This window comes from Lichenostomus cassidix, chromosome 2 (assembly GCF_008360975.1).
Source record: "Lichenostomus cassidix isolate B80296 chromosome 2, HeHo_3.0, whole genome shotgun sequence".
Taxonomy (NCBI): Eukaryota; Metazoa; Chordata; class Aves; order Passeriformes; family Meliphagidae; genus Lichenostomus; species Lichenostomus cassidix.
In genome coordinates, this window is record NC_139482.1 from 34,789,545 (window position 1) to 34,805,567 (window position 16,023).

The 16,023-nt window shown below is 41.4% G+C and overlaps 1 protein-coding gene across 1 annotated transcript in view; it reads right to left on the reverse strand.

Moving 5' to 3' along the window:
• COLQ (collagen like tail subunit of asymmetric acetylcholinesterase) overlaps positions 1 to 16,023 on the reverse strand; it is a 40,799-nt gene that overhangs the window by 6,147 nt on the left and 18,629 nt on the right. The window contains exons 6-15 of the mRNA XM_085051023.1: positions 15,275 to 15,346; positions 12,845 to 12,907; positions 11,920 to 11,946; positions 11,257 to 11,301; positions 10,500 to 10,535; positions 9,807 to 9,887; positions 6,547 to 6,643; positions 4,598 to 4,737; positions 1,716 to 1,835; positions 975 to 1,095 (exon numbers count right to left, since the gene is read on the reverse strand). Coding sequence (XP_084907149.1) covers positions 975 to 1,095; positions 1,716 to 1,835; positions 4,598 to 4,737; positions 6,547 to 6,643; positions 9,807 to 9,887; positions 10,500 to 10,535; positions 11,257 to 11,301; positions 11,920 to 11,946; positions 12,845 to 12,907; positions 15,275 to 15,346 — 802 coding nt within the window. The remainder of the gene's footprint in view (positions 1 to 974; positions 1,096 to 1,715; positions 1,836 to 4,597; positions 4,738 to 6,546; positions 6,644 to 9,806; positions 9,888 to 10,499; positions 10,536 to 11,256; positions 11,302 to 11,919; positions 11,947 to 12,844; positions 12,908 to 15,274; positions 15,347 to 16,023) is intronic.

Below are 16,023 nucleotides of genomic sequence, written 5' to 3' on the forward strand. Positions count from 1 at the left end.
TCAGGCAAGCTTAGAAGGGCTTTTATGCATATATCTCCCTACACTTGTTGAGACTGAATTGCCTTTGAAATCTCTCTCCTGTTGTCATTGAGAAGTTGGCTGGGATGGCTAAATTATAGGAGGAAGGGTGGTGATGGACAAGTGAGTGGAGAAACTTGCACAGGGCATGGCTGCATACACCCCATTTTCAAAGTCAGGCTAAAAAGTGGAGAGATATATAAACGAAAAATTGCATCTTTCAGCGTTGGCTGGTGGCTGTTCTGATATGTGAAGAAGCATCCATTTGCTAGGAACAACAGAGCACCAAACCTGCTGTGTGGAGATGGTGTAGTGCTGTGCCCTGGGGAAGGATTCAAGCCATAAAAGTAACTGAGAGGTAGAAGTGAAGGTTGTTGCATCTGCTTAAATGCTTATATGCTCTTTGCAATCCACAACCAGCAAAATGGAAGGAAGATTGAGTAAACACAAACTAAATGTTGTATAAACCCAATAGTGAAGGTAGTGGGTTGACACATTCCCTATGCAAGGGAATAACAAAATTCAAAGTGGTGCTTCTGGACTCAGGATCTACATTACCATAAGAAACAGCCAGCTTCAGTGTCTATCCCAAGGGTTGTGATGCACTGCTAAGGTGTGCTACAGCTTTTAGAGAGACAGCTGGCAGCACTCTGGAAAGGGTGTGTCACAAATCAGCTGCTGGATGTGGCCCCCAAAATGCAACGGTTTGGCTCTGACTCAGCAAGGATGCATGAGTACTGTTGTCACCTCTCCCCAGTGCTGGTGTGTGACATCCACATGCATGCAAGCCTCAGTTTTCACCCTGTGGCCATTGTGCCTCCCTTTCCCAGTGCCTGCCCTTGATTCACAAACCACACAAGCTCTCCTTGTGTGATTAAACAGCAGTGTGCCCTGTTGGAACAAGGATTCCAACCTTCCCCTGAGAAAGAAGCCACTCCTGCTGCACTGTAACTCACTTATACAGTCATCAGTCACAACTGCATTGCCGTCGTCGCACTCTTCCCCATCCTGCAGGATCCCATCTCCACAGGTAGCCCCATCCTCGAAGCGGTAATCCACGGGATAGAAAGGGGTGAGCTGGCCAAGCAAACACACAGTGATTACTGAACCAGAGCAGGACTAGCCTGGATAGCAAGCAGAGGTGGAGGGCTATGGGGGACAGATCCCACAACCAGGTTTTTATGTCCTGTTATTTGTTGGTCAGAGGGTTTATATAGACTCTGATCCAAAGTGCAGTGGATGTAACGAGAACATCTAACAGAAGAATGCTCCTGCTGCTAATTTCAGCAGGACCAGCTTAGCTTCTTGAAGCAATATGGAAATACATGAGTTTGGTTTGCAGGGTTTTTGTTCTGCAGCTTTGTACCCTGGTGAGTTTTGCCTTATCTAATATTAAAAGAAAACTCTCTTTACCACCATAATTCCCAAACTCTGCTTCAGTTTGTTCACCAGTGGAATCTGGTTCACAGGGAGGTTAGCAAAACCTGCAACACTGCTGATATAATGCTTCAGTAATTAAGATTCCTGTGAAAAAAATTCACAGAATTATGTACAGTTGTGGCAGTGTTCAAAAATGAGCTTTCCCCCCCCCTTTGACTAATTTGTTCTGTATGACACCTTAAGTACAGAAGTATGTTCTGTATTTCAAAATGAAACATACACTCACGAGTTTTCTGAGACCACAGTCATATTTTCACCTGGACTGGGAGCCATCCAAAGGTATCCTTGAAATACAAAGATCTCTGATCTCTTCTAAAAGCTAAGGCATTTTCGGTGTTTAACCGGTCCAATTCTTCTTGATTATTCACCACAAAAATCTGGGGCACAGAAAAAGAGGTGATTGGCAATCTTCTCAAGAAGTTTTTTGGATTGTCACAAAATCCAGTTTTGCCATATGTCTCTCCAAATAGGTAAATAATTACACAGAAAAATGGTTCTGTTTTCTTCGGAAACAGATGAGATGAAAACACACACATGGAAAGAATGGTACTTCCTGAGCACCTAACTATGGCTCAAATGGCCTCTATTTTGAAATGCACATCCACAGGTAAAAATCATGCAAATATTGGTGCACAATCACTGCTCAGAAGAATTGTCTGATGTTTAAATGGCTTGGTGCTGAAACAACTGCAAAATCCATACAGGCATAAGTGTTTTTTGTGGATTTACTATAACCTTTTGGGCATGTTTGTGGCTACAAAATAAATAATGCATGGCTCAATACAATAACCTTTTCTTAACTTTTACCACTTCGTGCTTTGTTTATATCTAATTGGCATTAAAATGCATGTTTCTTTATATGCATATACTTTGGTGTAAAGCCAAGTCTTCAATTAAACTTAAAAAAAAAATTAGTTCAAAATGGAAAAATTAGGACAAGCTGCTCTCTTGCCCGTTTTTTTTAATGTCTCGGTCACTGAAATTGGATGTAAGAGGCATTAGGAAATAATCTCTTCCTTTAGCAGCTTAATCAATTTAATTTTTGCAAGATTCAAGCCATTTGAAATTATGGAAAAGCAAATGGAGTCCTTCTGAGCAAAATGGATTTAGGGCTGAGTCTGATTCTTACCAACATAAACAGAATTGGCTCTTTTTTGAACAAGTTACCCTGAAATTTTTACATAGAGAATATTTCCATAACCCTGGACAAAGACCAATTTCATTAATGAAGCATTGAATAAAAATGCCTTCAGCTTGAATGAAAGCAAGCAAGGAAACAGCAAACCAGCAGAGAACTGATTCTGTAGTTGGGTTCAGGAGCTTACAGCCCAGCCCCAAAGCTCCAGTTTCTGTTGAAATCAATAGCAGAATGGTGCTGTCTCAAACTGTTAGAGATACCAGCCTTTGAAATTGCACAAGATTTACAGAATTCAATGACTCTTAGCCAGTGACAGAAAAACAGTGTTTTGTTTCCCAGCCTGTGCCCTCCTCTGTCAGTGCTGGCACTGGAGGAGCTGCTGGGTGTGGGTGGTGGCACTGAGGATGTGCTGCTTTGGCAAACCACAGGGCCAAGGCACAGAGCACCATCTCTGGATCTTTTCCACGTGCAGCTACAGAACCCTGACAAGAGTTTTCCAAGTGGTTCAAGACAGGCTTCAAAGCTGCTGCATGGGGAGCTGAACAGAATAAACAAGAGTGATGTTTGAGCTCTCACTCTTTACACTTGAGGGAGTAAAACAAATGGGGCAGCAGGAGAACAGGGACTGCTGCTCTGGAAGTGCCCCACTTCCAGAACTAAGCTTTGCCTTACTGCCATCCCACATTCCTGGCAACAAAATGGCACTTGACCATCATTAAAAGAGGGCTCGTAATGATAGCTGAATATGGTATTTTATATATTTACACTCTCATGACTGTCTTATAAGATCTGATCTGAAACTGTGCCTGTAGGAGAAGGAGGGTAATAAGACCTACACATCATATTGCGAGCCTTATATCTTTTCCTATGAGTTCTCCAGGCTGCAAAATACATGATAGCCTTTTAGCATGCAGTGTGATGTGATTCCATCTTTATTTCAACACACCCTTCTCTCACCTTTATGCTTTAAAAACAACAGGTTTTTTTCTAATGCAACACAGCCAGGGATGAGCGAGCTGACAAGACTTGCAACACACTGGTGCAAAAGCCTGAGCTCAGTGACCCAATTTAATGGGCAGTGTTGTGAGTGTGCCTCTTTCACACACTGTAACAGCTTTCTGACAACGTGACAGATGGGGCTTTAACAAAGCTAATTGCTGCTTATTGACATTCAGAGACAACCGGACACTGCACCATTTCCCCTTGCAGGAGTGGAGTGGCTGGGCTATGCTGGCACACAGCAGCAGGGTAGCATCTTCGCTGCTGACTAAGTGCTACAGTGCACAGAATAATAAGGCAGGGCCCAGCAGAAGGAAAACGACATAAAATGAATTATAAAGCCCAAAGAAACCAGAGATGAAAAATTGCTAGGTCACTTTTTACCAATGCCTTGTCCTTTAAAGTATTTTGTCCAATTTGCCCATAAAAATGCTTTCAAGGCTAGAGATGGAAATTCAATATATAATGTGTATGTCTGCGGACAGGAGGCCAGATACCTGATTCTCATGGTTTGTGGAAATTCCTGTTTGGTTGAAGGTTGAGGGTCTGTGCTTTGGGAGAAAGTTCTATTGTGTAAGTGAAATCCTTGACCCCAATATTCAATTACGAAATTACTGTCTTTAAAAAGCCCCAAACAGACAAGAAAGGAATGCTTACTTTACTGACGAATCTGAAATGTATTTTGATTTAACGAAATAAAAAGAACAGATTATATATTTACAGCAGTAGATGAAAGAGAGCATCCTTAGGCTTGAAAAAGATTTCCAAACACATGCTACCTCATTGATGTTTTGAAACAGCTACATTTCAGCACATTAATCACACAATTAGCTATGAGACTAAACTCTTTTGCACCAGCTGGATCTCAGAGGTTTTGGGTACTAGAAATCATACATTGCCCATATATCTTCCTATTAAATAAAAAATATTATTGAGTACAACACCTCTTATAACAAAAGCACTTAAGAACTGCCCACATTCCCTCTCAGAAAACCTGCTTACCGCGGGAACTTTTGGGAAGCGGTGTCCAAACACAGATTCCTCATACGATGGGTTACTCATTTGTTGTGGGGTTCTGCAGAGACATCTCCCTGGAGGCCCTGGAAGTCCTCTTTCTCCCTTTGGTCCTATTGCAAATTGCCCTAGGAAGCAGAGCACCAGGTTGCCTTGTTATGAAGTTACTGCACAAAACACAAACACAGCCTTTGTGGGAAAAGTACAGATCAGGTGGATATATTGCATTTAGCCAAGTTTTCAGATAGGCACATCTCCCATCAAATCCGCTGGGAACTGAACGGAGGCATCACCAGAGCCACTAATTCCAGTACTTCGGGAGAAAGATGCCAGTTTTTACTGCAGTCATATTATTTCAGATCACACTTTGAATTGTTCTATCAGTTTTACAGAGGAAGAGAGAGACCATTTGCTCAGAACAAATGTCAGCCCGTTTGAAGCCACAGAAATTCAGGACAGGATGAACACACAGATCACTCTGCAGCACCTATGCAGCAAGTTTTGTAGACTCAGCCTCTGTATACATCCACAACACATTAGACTTGTTCATTTGTACAACCACTTGAGCAATGCTGGTTCACAGGTTTCTGTACAGCAAAAACCCAACTAAAAATACATGAGTTTTTTTAATGTTTTAATCAAACATTAAAAGAAAATACTTCTTTTTGACTTTCAGACTTTGGCAAGGATGCACTGCTCTGCAAATTTAGACTATGAGCCAATATGTTCATACTGCACACAGTGGCATCATTACAGAAATGTCTTTTAGGACCAGAATTTATATTCTAGAGAAAAAAGATTAACAACCCTGACACATAAACTTTCTGTGGATGGAATAAAGCCTTTTAAAAGGAATCTCAAGGTCCTGGCTGCCTTCCCATCAGCATGGTGAAAATTCTGCCCTGTGAAAACTTTCAGCTAATTTACTCAAGCAAAAATGCTTCATAATGGGAGACATGAGATATATGAAGACTCTGAAGCTGTGACACAGCTTCAGAGTTACATTTCCACACCACCACAAGAAGAGACCTCCTCTCCACTAATGCAAGCAAGGGGGTAAAAAGGGAAAGCAAAATGGAAGGGGACATTGGACAGATTGGCTGCAGTACGTGCAGCTGTTGTACATTTGAAACAACTGTAGTTTCCAAAAGGTTTTGTTTTTCTTTTCAGATGCTTTAGTGTATAACCAGGGTGAGAAATCCTACCTGAGGGTTCCCTGTCACTGTGCATTGTGGGTCATGTATTGTCCTTCATGCCCATGTTGGGACCCACAAGCTGACCAGGGTTCATGTGCATGCACAGCTCTGAGACTGTAAAATTATCAGTCATTACAAGGTTTTTCTCGTGATTTCTACAACACACACAATTGCACTGAGCATGGATCTCAAGCACTTAATTATAGAGAGTTTTTCTCCACTGCTTTTTATCCCTCTGAGTCCTATTCCTTTCCCTTCTATTCCTTCTTTCCTTAATATCACTGTAACTTAAATCTCATCTGTTTTTCTCTTGCAGAGCTGCACAGAGTGAGCATGTCCTGGCTGATTAGAAACCAGAGTTTTTCACTGTAAGCCAGGATATCTGGAGAAGTCAGATATCATATCTTTGATGAGGGAGATTATCTAGTCTCTCCAAGGCTGCCAGACGCCTTTTCATTGTCCCCATCTACAGAAGTCCCTCAGGGACCATATAGGCTTTACTTTTGCTCTGATTTGAAACATCAGAAGCCATAAAGTAGGCTTTAAAGTAAAACACGGAGTCATTATAACGGACAGAGATGGCATGACCAGCCTTCAGGAGAAATCCTCTCCTTGCCATCAATGAGGAAGCAAACAAAGCCCTGCAGCACTTTTTGCAGAGGGGCCTGTGTGTGCCTGCTAAGTCAGGAGGGGCTGGGAAGCAGGGAAACTCTTTGGGAGATCACCTCATCTTCTGCTTACCTAATGCTGACGGTCCAGGGGGGCCTGGCTGGCCAACAGGGCCAGGCCTGCCAGGTGGGCCCATGACGCCTGCCGGCCCAGTGTCTCCCTTGAGGCCCTGGAAAAGAGGAGACATCCATTTATTGGCTAAACTGCTAGTAACAAACAGCCTCTTCCAGCCAGCACTGGCTTCCTGTTTGAGAAAGCCAAGATATTTGCCAAGAGAAGCACTGAGCAGGAGCTCCATGGACACCACCCTAGGGAACAGGCACTCTCCTCTCCTGCACACAGACAGAAAGGCAGGCCAGGCAGGACTTCTGCTCCCCAGTGTGGATGGTCACAGGGATCTGCTCTCTTTAAGGATGCCTTTTACCCCTCGTGGCTCTCTAGGAGTGAGTGCAGCTCGGAAAGACAACAGGGAAAATCCCTGAGGAGTTGTTAAGGGCTTGCACAGTGACATTTCCCAGTCCCAGGGTGCAGTCCTTCAGAAGCACACTAATGACTTTGAAATTCACACTATTTTCAGAAAGGCTTGGGGTGCCTGAGTTCCTGTATGTCCTTGACTTGCACCATGGGTATAGCTACGTTCACAAATCATCACAAGGCAAGGAGGGCTTGGCTTTACAAGTGCAAGTTAGTGCTGAGCAACAGCGTGCTGACAAATCGTGTCCCTCTGGCACCCAATCCGGCAGTCAATGCTGCAAAATTACCTGTGGGAGAGGGGCTTACACACACTTCCCATACAATAGTTAACACTCTGAACAATCAGCCCTAATTTGCCCCACGGGAGCTTGTTTGTGCACACCCTTAGGTATTTGGAAGTTTCAACCTAGAGCTGTTTGGCACTTTCTCATTTTTTGCTCCTGAATTTAATACAGTGACACATTAAAAATAACTATATTTACCTTCCTGCCCATATACTCTCCAAGGCTTGGATTTCTCAGCTTTATATTTCAGAAGTGTATTACATAGCTAAAAGTTTAAATATCTGACTTGATTTTTATGTAACAGCATACTTTATTTAGCATAATAAAATTATGTGTACTATGTACGCTTTCTTCTAATGACAAAGGAGATTATTTACCTGAAGATTGTATAATTCCAGGCTAATGTGCATTCAGAGGCATACGATGAATGGTTGCATGCCTAATTTAAGACTAGCAAAGCATAGACAGTAATATATGCTGAAATAATTTGTTATTATATAATATATTACATCCCATGGATATGTTTGAATGTCATTTGCACCATTTCAGCAGAGGAAGGCTGATTTTGCCATGGCCTATAAAGAACTAATTGAATATTTGCTCTGTTTAATCCTATTAGATAAGCTCTCAGCCATAAAAATATTCCAGGATTTATGTGAATGTCAGTGGTGCTGATCTCTAATTACTTCTTACATTATGCAACACAGAACTAGCAGACCAGGATTTTGTAGCCCCAAAGAAGACTGTGGGGAATCTCTTTCCCCCCAACAACAATTTTACAGAGGCAAGCCAGTGCCAGTTGGACATGTGCTGACTGAAAACAAGCTGTTTTCTGTGTCCCCTGCTTTGGAAAGATGATTGCTTAATGCTCTCTTGCTTAGCACTGATGGATTAAATAACAATGGCAAGGGTTGATGTTAAATGTTTTGCCTTGTTTATTTTTTTGCGTGTGCCTACAGCATTCAGAGAAGATTTTCTCATTGACAGTATTTATATTCATGTCCTTTCTTTCAAAGTAACATTATGTAAAGCCCTAAGTCATTCCTCCTTCTCAAGACTGAAACCCTAACCTTGGGCGCCCTTAGGGTCAGTTGCCAAGTTATAAAGCTTTGGGTGTTACATCTCAGTTAGCAGCAGCGAGCCTGTGACTTGTGACTCCCACCTCCTGGCCACATCTTGGGAAGAGCCAACCCCACAGGCAGGGAGAGTTGAAGAAGTCGGGGAGCTAATCAAGACATATCTCAAAACGGAAGTGGAAGTGACACCTGCTTAATTTAGCTGCTTTTATCGAGGCATGTCAGCTGGATCAAGAGACAGGAAATGGCCCCATGTTGATGGAAACGATCCTCTCAGCTGAACAAACAGCCAGACAACTACAGCACTTAAAGGTGGCAGCCAGACTCATGGAGCCTTAAAATGCCACTCTCCAGTTTTTTCAAAGGATTAGAAAAGAAGAAAGGAAATAGCTAGTTCACCAGTTACAGGGAGGGAAACCTCTTTTTTATGCTGGATCAATGCTAAGATTGCTTTCAGGGCACCAGAAAAGGGTTTATGTACTGAGCCTTGGGACTGGAAACATCAATCTAGGGTCAGACTATAGGTCTGTTAGTCACACTGATTGTTGCCTTAAATTATGATGTATTTATGTCACTACTTTTTTATTAAGCCACTGTGTAAAGTGACAAAGTGTCTAAGGTCAAATGAGGAGTGCACTGTGCTCAAGCTGATCTGCAGGCGCTGCATCTTCTCTTGCCTTGTGCTATGGAAAGATATTCCACAGTGCATGGACAGGACAGATGAACAGAGTTAAAAAAAAAAAAAAATAAGCAAACCCCTCAAAACCAGCAAAGAGCCCACGCTAGCTTTTAAAACCCAACCAATCTAGGGCAAAACAATATTTATTGTGGGTCATCTAGCAGATGTACATTGCACATATCTTCCTTACTTGGGGACCTATTATTTCCTCCCAAAAACCCAACCTTCTTTTTTCTTCATGCTGGGTATTTTATCGCTTCAGATATTACCTGTTGTTGTCAGAGCAACAGTGAAGCAGGGATGTGCCTCTCCTTGCCATGCTGGGCATAACAAGACTGCAAATAAAATACTTTCAGCTAAGCCCCTGACCACTAAAATGTAATGGTGGTGGAGTCAGTATCCAATTTATACACAATTCCTAGTCTCAATACACAATTCATCTGAAATTCTGAAAATATAGCTCCAACAGCATAATTTTGAGCTCTCTAGTCATCAGGTTGGACTGGGACTGTAGCTCTGTGTTGCTTAGGATTCAAAGAAAGCCTTCAAGGTCTGCTCAAATTGCATTAAATGAGTTCATTGCCAATTCAGCATAAATACGACTTTTCCCAAAGCGGCATGGGCAGGGAGCTGAATGCTGCAGATAAGAATCCAGCCTTACAGCTGAGGCTTTAACCCCTGTGTAGCCTGTGCATGCCTGTGAGGTGTTCCAGGTCTTCTGTCCACTCCCGGTGTGATACAGTGCATGGTACAAGAGCATAGACCACATGATCACACAGATGCCATGAGCCACAGGAAGAAGAAACACCATGGTCCTACTTGTTTGCCTCGTTTTCCAGGTCTTCCTATAGGTCCTCTGTGTCCTGGTACTCCCGACTGTCCCTTCGGGCCCATCTCTCCCTTGGTGGTTGTGGAGGGAAGGAAGCAGGAGGTGAGTACATGGTTATACCTGCCTCATACAAGACAGCAGATGTACATTGCTTTCATGAAGCAACAATTATTTCCTTTTCTAATTTCAAAGATATTATTTGATTATGTCATAAAATTATCCACCTTTAGGTTTTCCACGAGCCAACACCTGAATTTTGATTATTTTTCAAGTGCAGAATAATGATGACATAAAAACTGGCCAGAGTTATCACTGCTGTTTACAGTAGTCCCATTTTGTTTCAGAGTATCAAGAAGGAAATATCTATGAGTTTCAAGTGAATAAAACCCAAACAATAAAGGCGGTTGTGAATCTATAAACAAGAGTTTGGATATGTTAATCAGGAGGAAGATTATGGCTAAACCAACGATCTGGGGAAAGAAGAGAGACAACAGCAAAAAGCTAAATCTGAGAGCTTTCTCCAAAGATAAAAACTCTAAAGATTTTGATCAAGTCCAGGCAGTGCTGGTCAGTGAGTCAAGCAAGACTTTCAAGATCTGACACTTTCCAGGAAGTTCATGAATCCACTCATTGATGCTGTCTCATCATCTAACACAACTCCCCAACAGATCACACCCACTTACTTTTTGTCCCAGCATTCCAGGGAAGCCTATTTCTCCCTACAAAGTCAAAGGAGAAAAACAGTCAGAAAATGGGTAGTGCTCTTTGACAAAGCAGCACCTTCCTTGGAAGGAAGGAAAGAAACAAGAGCTATGTGTGGATATTAAAAATCCCTGCACTGCAGGCAATGCAGTAGGTGGAGCATTATGAGCAAAATTCTACTATAAAGCCCCTTGTATTGTACCATTATTCCTCTGTCTGATCCTCTGCTGCCAACTTCTGTTCCTCTGGCAAAATCATCCCAATTTTGCTTTTGTCTACAGGCAACCCTCATACCTGGACAGCTCCCAGATCCTGCCTCTGGGAATGGCATTTTTCCATTTGCACCAAAAAAGGTTTACTTTTAATTTCTTAGTTAAAAGAACCCCCAAACCACAAATCTCTCCCCCTCTTCCTCTCCTGGTGTTATCATATCACCAGCTGAAAGCATTTTGGGAAGTTGCCATGGTTCTGGACTGCACAGCCCAGGAGAGGCTGGGGTGACCTCCAGGAAAATCCCCTCTGACTCCTCACTCCCCCTGTGCACTGGGCTGGGGGCACACAGCCACAGAGCTGCCCCACTGCCCTCACATCAGATGGGACCACTGCCCTCCTTCACCACTCTTGCCCTCCCTGGAAGAGCTTCCAGGCTCCATTCCCCCATGCCCCTCCTATTTTTCCCTGTCAGAAGTACATTGCTCTTCAAATGTGCATTCACAGCCATCTAGAAAAGAAAATTACCTGGTCTCCTTTGACTCCTTTGTCTCCTCTGTCACCTCTGGATCCCTGAAGAGAGATAACAGGAGAACAACAGCTTAAGTACTACCATTTCATGGAGAAGCAAAAAATATTTATCCTGCACAAAGTGTTATTGAAGACAGTAGAATACAGTAATATCTTCAGAGTGAGGTATATGATTCATTATTTATATTGTAACAGAATTGGGGGTAAGGACTATTGGAAAATGGCTCATTCTCCCCAGACAATTACTTTAAATACATGCTTTTCTGGACATAATACTTTCAAATTTGATTTTTTTTCCCAGTTGGCTTCTTTCCCCAGTTCAGGTCCCACTGTAATATCTCACAGTACAAACTCAGTGCCAAAGTGTGTATCACCTAACTAAACCAGACTAACAATTAAAGATTATTTTACTCATGCTGCAGATGGGGAACCTGTAGTGAATTTCACTGTAGCAACTTGTTCACAAGGATACAGAGTGTAAAAATCACTTCTACAGCACCCCAGCCCAAGCCACAAGACTGTGATCTTTCTCAATTCTTGTTTTCATTTCCCAGTGGGACCTTTAGATTCCATCAAAATTCAATCTCATTTCTACAGTTGCTTTTTTTTTTTTAACATTTCAAAATGTTACATTATACATTATTCTGTTGTCACACTGACCTTTTCTCCTCTAGTTCCAGGAAAACCCTAAAGGGAATGATAGATATTTTAATGCTTCTTGCTTTCAAGATCACCAAAGAAGCCGGACTTTCAAACTTTGAAGTGAAGAAAAAGACGAAGCACAAATAATTAATTGCATCAAAGTGTAAATGCAAATGAATATTTACAGCTCCTAAAATTGCACTGAAACAGAATTGTGAAATATGAATTAGAGGCAAGACAGCTCAGCCCATAAGCCATTATGAAAAAGCCAGGTAAAGCCAGCAGCTTTGATAATGTTTTGAAATTGACACAAGTGAAATAAAATGTAACTGAGAGTAAATAAAGCATTAGACACCACAATTAATAATCTAATTTTAACACTGATCTTCATCTTCTGTTTTGTTTGTTTGTTGTTTGTTCCCCCATGGAACATACTTAAGTTATACTTAAGTAATCTAGTGTCATCATTAATATAAAACTGAGTTTCTCTTAAAGAAACATAGAGTAAACAAAATTGTTCAGTTATTCTTTCCAGTCCTTTATTTGAATAAACTGATTACATAATATATTTCAACTATCAGTACATATGCATACTTCTGGTAGGGTACCAAAATTATCTCAACAGTCTTATGAGGTGGGTGGAAAACATTGCAGACATGATTTAATGCTGCAGATATGCTTAAGAACTCAATTTTTCTAGGGGGATACAATTATATCTGAGGTTGCTTTTAAAATAATTTATACCAAAGCATTTTTATGAGAAGCCAAAAACACAGCAGAGCTCAACCAGATGACATAACCTTGCTTGATGTAGAGCATATTTTTTAGCTGTATTAGAAAATATATATCTTGATAAATGCTTTCCAGAAAATTCGTGAGGGAAGCAGCTGTCAGCAGAGCATTAGAAACCAATGTCTGAAAATGCAGTGTTTGGTTAACAAACCTTGGAGCCCATTGGTCCTCTTGTACCTGGCAATCCCATCACACCCAACTCTCCCTTTTCACCCTAAAGGGGTCAATAAAGAGAGTTATTGATTGTGGCTCTCTGAGGAGGTCATATTTGAATGTCTGACAGTTCAGTGGTTTTGGTTTTATGTCAAATAGTTAAGCCTGACCCTGGTGTAGCATTGTGAACAGGGGTCTATATTGCAATTGTATTCTGCCTGAGCCCTCACATGTTATGTTACTCTTCTCTTTGCATTTTCTTTTGTCGGTAACTTTTGCTATCAGTTATTAAAGGACATGCAAGCAATCCATCATCAGCAGTGCATCCTTTTCTGCATGAAGGTGCATTGTGTCTACCCAGCATCACCTCCACTGAGCTGCAGAAAAGAAAGGCATTTTGCTGCCTGCCTTATGGCCTGTGGAGGCATAGTGAGTGTTTTCATTGTAGTTCCAAGACACCATGCGGTGAACAATTTGGAGCCAGTAAATCATGATAAAGCTTTACAACCACTTCTCTGGCTGCTGTCAGCTAATTTTATCTAGTGTGAAATACAGAGTAGACCCCCAGACATGCAGCAGTGCCACCAGCAGAATATATTTGGCTCTTACTCTCCTTTGGCTTTCAGTGTCCTAGAAATGGAGAGGATTTTCCCATTGGCTGCTGCCCCTGCAGAAGTTCAGACAAGACTTGAAGGAACAAAGTAGGAGAAATAGGGACTGAAGTGAGGCTGTGTCAAAGTAAGAGAAGGCAGGAAGAGCCAGCTAAAGAAATAGCAAATATCCACACAGGGGGATATGAGGAAAGAAACCCAAACAGCAGCTTACTGGAGATTTACAGCAAGAAGGGGTGCAGCAAATATCTCTGTGAAGAAGAATACTGAAAGTTGGAGAAGATCAGAGATGGTTGTGTCTCTCTTTCCTTTTTCCCCAACTGAAGTGAACACAGAGAGCTTCTGCAGTGTATTCCACTGGAGCCTTCACTGAGAGGCAGGAAAATATAATTTATCAAGACTATAAGAAATGAAACTGAACCTACCTAAAGAACAGAAGGGACTGGTATCAGAAGAGACAATAAAAGCAGAAGAATCATAATCAAACAGCAAGTAGGACTTGTAGTTAAAGCATAGGAAAAAGTATTACTACTGAATATGAGGGATGCTTCTAGGAGTGTGATGAAAAAGCATAGTAATAGACAAAGGAGAGTAATCAAAACTAGGAAGACTACATGAATAAAACTAAAGCCTATATAAGAAAAAGACCAAGTGAATAAATTTTCTGTCTGCTTTGCTCTCTTTCTTCACTAACACTATGAAGGAAGGAGTTGATTCAATCTTTCCTCTGTCCTGACTGCTCCTGCTGTGGGAAATCATAGCACACACAATGCATTTGTGGGGGGAATCATTTCCCATCTCACAGCTCAAAGTGAACATTGATTTCTTTTAAGTGTTTGTTCTCTTGTTGCTTGCCTACATTCCCACATACTATAATATGAAGTTCTTCATCTAACATGGCTGTGAAGATCTTGAAAGTCTGCTCCCCAGATGTGGCTTGAATTCAGAAGTCAGCTACTATTACGCTAGCCGTATCGAGAGCTACTGCATCACATCCTCTGAGGTATGGGCATCAACCTTCATAGAGCAAATTAAGAGTCAAAGATTTACTGGAAAAAGCAGTTTCAAACTAGGCACTGTGTGCAGTCCTTTTACCTAATGTATCATGAATAGAAGAAAAGCAAGTTATCTCAAAGGTCCCAATAGAAGCTCCATAAACCACAGCTCCTATGAAGAGCTGTTATACCTCTTGCATAAGCCAGTACTCACTTAAAGGACTGTCCTGAAGCTTTTTTTATAATAAATGCAGCTGAAACAGCCACTCTGCAGTAGCAAAGCATTACATCCTGTAATTTCTTCTGCTGTTGGTTAATAAAAATAAGAGGAATTAATATTTGTTTGTATGGAAATCAACTTCAAAGATGTGATCAACCATTCTCATGGTTTGTAGTCTCTTTCCCTTGATACCAGCCTGGTATTTTCCCTCTGATCACACAAGCTCACAGTACCTCTTCAGGTAAAGGGATCCTCATAAATAATAGTCATAATGATGGCATTCAGTTTAGGGAAACTGATTTGTGTGATTGTGAGACACCAGTGGCTACCAATGAGTCTTATTATATTAATTTCCAATTTCCCTTTGTCATGTTTAATCCACATAAGAAGTGCTAGAGGGGCTGGGTTGAAGGTGGAGTAACCTAACCTAGACTGGGCAGGCCTTTGCAGAGCAGTATGAGAAAGGGAACAAGCTCAGAGCATCCTTGCACCACTACAGCTTCCCAACCCCCTGCAAGTAGCTGTTCAGAGATTTCCCAAGACAACTTTTCTGTTCAGATTGTGATGTTGAACAGGTTGTTCCATGCGAATTTTACTCTTACCTTGGGTCCTACAGGTCCAGGCCATCCTACTGGTCCTGGCATCCCAGGGACACCCGGGGGACCTGGTCTGCCCTTGAACAGAAAACATTGATTACAACAATTCATTTAACACCATTCCTATACAGGCCATTACTGCAGAAAGGGATAAAAATGGATGGAATTATATCCATACAAATCCAATTTATGTTGAGAGCAGAACCAAATCTTTAACTAACTATTCCTGTTACTATGCTCCTTATTGTAAACATTCCTATATTGCTAGCTACAATTGCTCTTTATTAACTGCTGTATGACCAGCAATAACTACATATGCAGTTATTTATGTGTCTTAATTGCTGCCTGTAAATCACTTTTTGAATAACCCCCAATATGCTGCAGATCAGTGCTATTCCACTGCATTACACTTCTTGACAATATGATCTCAGAAATGTCATCATGACATTCAGGGCCAAGAGTGAGCTCTCATGGGCCAGACAGCTTTAAAAAAAACAAGAGATGTAAAGTTTCATTTTCAACCTGAGCAACTTCCCCTACAGAACCTACTAGTTCTTGTCAGAAGAGTAAGTGTTGATGTATTGTGTTTAAATTTTAGTACTTTCTTGTAGGTTGGTGGGTTAGTCTCTCTAATTCTAATTCTAGTTCAAATTGCTGTTTTGAACACTTGAATTTATATTAATAATGTTTTTGTTTACTATAGGGCATTTGAAAACAGATTAAAGAAAATGACCTCTTCTGTTTATGTGTTTTAT